Below are 4,594 nucleotides of genomic sequence, written 5' to 3'. Positions count from 1 at the left end.
AGGAGAAAAATCCTCACAATTTGTTTTTCTATTCCAAATTAGACATTCTTTTCATCTTCTGTGATTGACCATTTGTTATTCTTAGTCTGATTATTATTATGATCTGTACGTTGATACAGATTATGTAATTGTTATGATGACTGTTTGGAATTGTTTGCTGTATTCAGAAAATCTGACAATACCACACTGATCCGCAATCACTTCCGATGTAAGGGTAAAAATTGAAATCGATTGAAAAAATTAAATGAGCTCAAATTAGCGCAATCAGAAAACATTAGGCGTCCATTTTCAGCAGCAACGCTACATTTTCAGTAATACTTTTTCAAATGAAAAACATTCGCTGTTGTTGCTGTTCACTGTTATCACATCTTGATATGTGAAAAAGATTTAAAAAATGATTGAATATTGTTAATAACAGGTAATAATAATAATATAAACTGATGCGCTGATTTGTATCAAGCAGATATAAAAATACTGTTCAACAGTTTCTGAGTTTTCTGTCTGTCTGTTCAACAACTATTGAAGCGAACATTGCAAATATATCCCCCCCTCCTCCTGCTCCTCCTCTCCCTCGGCTGCTTTTCTGTATTTTTTTTCGAAAATCATACTTCAAAAAATAAAAAATTCATTCATATTGCTTAAAAAAATTCAATAGTAAATACAAGAAAAGAAAGATCAGCTAAATAAAATAAAATGAAATTACATCGCCATTTGATGGTTATCTGCCATGGAAAAAATGGGGCAGTGTACAATTTCATAGCACCAAACGCATGGTGTAGCCAAAAATACGACTATAATTGACGTTCATTATTGACGTCGTTGCTTTTTCCAATTTGCGGGCAGAAAAGAGCCGACGGTTGCTTGCAGGCAAAAGTGATTGATTGCCAGTAGATTGGTGCACGAAGCAAGAGATGCAAAAAAACAACACAACAACAACAACAACAACAACAACAAAACGCATAAGCAGCAGCAATAAGCAATAAGCAATAAGCAATAGAAAGCAGCAGCAGCAGCAGCAGCAGCCGACGCAGTAGTAATAGTGATAGCAGTATAGATGCTTCGATTTTCTTTTTCTATTTTTGAAATGCAAAGAAGGAGCAAGCAGCGTGTGAAGCCTTTAGCTGACAGAAGCTGTCATAAATTATTTCTGTCTCCGGAGAAAAGTGATCACGTTTTCTGAATGTTGAAAAAAAAAGAATAGAAAAATTCTTCGAACAACAAGCAGCCAACCAGCCAGCCAGCCAGCCAGCGCGAGGGGAAAAGTTTTGCACGCGTAAAATATATGCTGTCAATCCGATCGAGTGTATTTTATTCTCACTCAAAATCTATTCACTCCAAAAACTTACTTCCAATTCCAACTTGTTTACAGCTTTTTACTAACAAATAGCACGTGTTTTTCTCACTTCAGCATGAATTCTATAAATTTTTTTAATTAAAAAAAAATCAGACCAACAAATTCACTCCAGTTTTTGAAAACTGATGAAATTGCAACTGACCGATAAACTTTTACAAACATACAGTAGCAGTTTGTTATACAGATATTTTTTGCTTCAATGATTTGAAAACAGAAATCCAAAACTACAGAAGGGATTCTAATTTCATTTCATCCATCTACATCCACAACTAACTTTGAAAAAAATTTCCTAATGAAAGTAAAACTATTCATATCAACTCTTATTTCATCATCCAATTAAAGCCAGATTAAAAAAAAATTTTTTTTTAACAATTCCTAAATTGCTAACGGCTAAACAGTTTTCTGTCAAACGTTCATTCTTCTGTGAGGCTTTCCTGGAGCACAGGTGAAAATCTTCTTGCACAGTTACGACAATTTGAATTGATGAATAAATACAAAATGTTTACCGTTCCAGTGACAATAGCTGTTAGCTAAAATAAAATGTTTTAATAGCAGTTGCCAAACTGTGAATCAATAAATTAATTTCCTCAGTTATTTTTTCTTCTTCAAATTATCAATATCAAAAAATGTACGTATTATCACGCTATTGTAGCACACTTTTACTCATTATTCATCCGCTGAGAAAAATATTTATTTTCCCCCAGATGATACTACTGTTGAAAAAGTAATTTCAAACAACAATTTTATCATCAAATCACGTATAATTTGTTGTAGGTTTAGGAAAGTCCATAATACATTGTTATACCTATATACATACACACACACACATATATATATATATATACATATGTAAGCATTAGATTTGACTGACTGATTATACCTTTGAATTATTGAGCGTTTCGAATCAGGTTGCGTAAAAATGGCGTCTGCTTTTGTCGATTCCAGTTTTGTTGCGCGCTGTTGTCCTGAATCAATAATAGTAATAGAGACAGACATGGTTATTTATTACATTTTTGATCCTCCAGTCTCTATCCTAGAGTCAACCTTAAGTATGGCTTGAACAGAAAATGATAGTACCTGAAGCTTTAAGGTTATCTTTTTTTCAAATAAAGCAACAACTATTCCAACTAAAAGTAACAATAATATTCAATATACAATGGACATACACACAGATACATATACATATACATATATATATATACAGACACAATAAATAAATAAATATTATATATACGGTTTTTCTTTGCATGTATCAAAATGAAATTTTCAACTTATTCTACATATCTAATTGTTTGCATAATTTTCCCATGTTCAACAATGAAATGGAGTTAGTGTAATGATTTTGGATACATTGTTGTTTGATTCGGTTGAAAACAAAGGCAGATCATGTACGCCTTTTGGGACGTCGACACAATTGAAAACAGCCTTCTGTAGACTGACATATCATGATTGGATTTTGTTATTTGAATTACGTTAAACAGACTACGCATAACGTGGGTGTCAAGCTAGTCGGCTAGTTTACAACCGTAGCAGCCACTGCTGCTGCTACTACCACTACTACTACTATTTAGTAGAGATTATTATTTTTTTCTTTTCTTTCGCAGTAAAAATGAAAAAATCCATTTCCACTGAAGCATTAGCACAGACAAATCTGTCTGTCTGTCTGTCTGTGTGCATGTATGCAATTTTCCCAAAAGATCAACTGATTACGATCGTGTAAAATTAGGCTGATTTTTCTTCTTTCCCTTTCGTGCTTTTTTCTCTCTTCACTCCGCCCACGCGATGCTTTTCAACAATAGATGACGCTGTGTGATGTATGTCTGCTCACACTCTTTTTATTCTTCTAATTTTTATTTTTCTCGTTTCGTTGTAGCAATTCTGTTTACTCATTTTTGATGCTATTGTTGTTTTTGTCGTTGTCTTCTCATTTTTCTTCTGTCCAATTCAACGACAATGCAATAAGTATCAAATTACAAGGAAAACTGCTACAAAAAAGAAGACAGTCTCGTCCATGGGTGAGCTGTACCGCCACTAGACGGCGCATTGGTCGAAAAGCGATTTTTTGTTGCTTCTCGGCCCTAGTAATAGTCGTGTGAGAACGAGACGATTGCCTGCCGCATGCCGGCTGCCGCTTTTCGACGCAAACTGGACTACTACTGCTACTACTGACACAGCATTGTCGTTGTCATCGTTGTCTGTCATTACGATACGCCAATTTGACTGAGAACAGCACCAACAACATCCTCACACACACATATATATTATATATGTGTATAATTATATGTATATCCTCATATAAATAAATATATGTAGACAGTCAGACAGATATATATATATATATATATCTGCATATACATATATGTATATTTGTACGTATTCATACATATATACATACATGCAGATTCATTTATTTGTACGTATACCCCCACGTACATGTGTAAAAGAAGTCATTCACAGATACTGAAAAAGTAAACGACTGTCATTTTCAACTACTACTGGTGTGATTAGTAAGATCTGAAAATTCTCTACATCTGTGCTGTTCGCTACACTGTATTTTCCGTATTGGTGTGAATAAGATTAATATTTCACCAATAGCTACCACTACTGGTAGTGCCGTTGTTGTTCTACATCGCTGCCTTGACTGTTAGTTACCGTTACTGTTGTTGGTGTTGTTGTTGTTGTTGTTGTTGTTGTTGTTGCTGGCTGCTGCTGCTGCTGCTGCTGCTGCTGTTGCGGTTGTACAATCAGCTAGCTTGGCTAGAGCTAAGCTGAAACAACGTTATAATTTCCGTTTAGGAGGTCTTAGTTATCATCGTCTGCTGCTGCATCGACACAACTAGAAAAATGTGCTGTTGGTTTTCCTTTATTTTACTTATTTGCACAATTCAATGGCACCTCTCCGTTGTTCACTGTGACGACAATTCAACTACCACCAACAAACGGCCCAAGGAAACTACTTCTACACGTGAACAAGTGAGACAAATAATCATATCCAATTCGAAAACTTTTTCTCATTCCACTTACTATCCTCTATTAATACCATTAGAACATGAGCAGAGTTAATACACATACATCTCTATCTCTATGTATATGCATTTGTATACTATTTTATGTACAAGTAGAAAATGTTCAAAAGTTAGCACAAATGTTATTTTCTTTTTCTATAATGCAAGGTCATTAAGAACTACAATTGTATTGTATCTAAACAGACAGACGCATGAATTTTTTGCCCTTCCTCTC

The 4,594-nt window shown here is 34.4% G+C and overlaps 1 protein-coding gene across 1 annotated transcript; it reads right to left on the bottom strand.

Annotated features, from left to right (window-relative positions):
* Nucleotides 1-3,839: 3,839 nt before the first annotated feature.
* Tsp_12636 (conserved hypothetical protein) lies at nt 3,840-4,344 on the bottom strand. Its single transcript, XM_003370147.1, is given in 3 exon segments — nt 3,840-3,995; nt 4,007-4,102; nt 4,285-4,344. 3 exon segments carry the CDS (start codon nt 4,342-4,344, stop codon nt 3,840-3,842), a joined length of 312 nt encoding a protein of 103 aa, XP_003370195.1.
* Nucleotides 4,345-4,594: the final 250 nt, after the last annotated feature.

This window comes from Trichinella spiralis (assembly GCF_000181795.1).
Source record: "Trichinella spiralis strain ISS 195 chromosome Unknown Scfld1087, whole genome shotgun sequence".
Lineage (NCBI taxonomy): Eukaryota > Metazoa > Nematoda > Enoplea > Trichinellida > Trichinellidae > Trichinella > Trichinella spiralis.
This window is presented reverse-complemented; position numbering and strand designations above follow the sequence as displayed.

Coding starts and splice junctions, on each gene's coding strand:
- Tsp_12636 (XM_003370147.1), bottom strand. CDS start 4,344: ATGATTATTTGTCTCACTTGTTCACGTGTAGAAGTAGTTTCCTTGGGC. Junction 4,103..4,284: donor CCTTGGGCCGTTTGTTGGTG/GTAGTTGAATTG, acceptor TAGCCAAGCTAG/CTGATTGTACAACCGCAACA.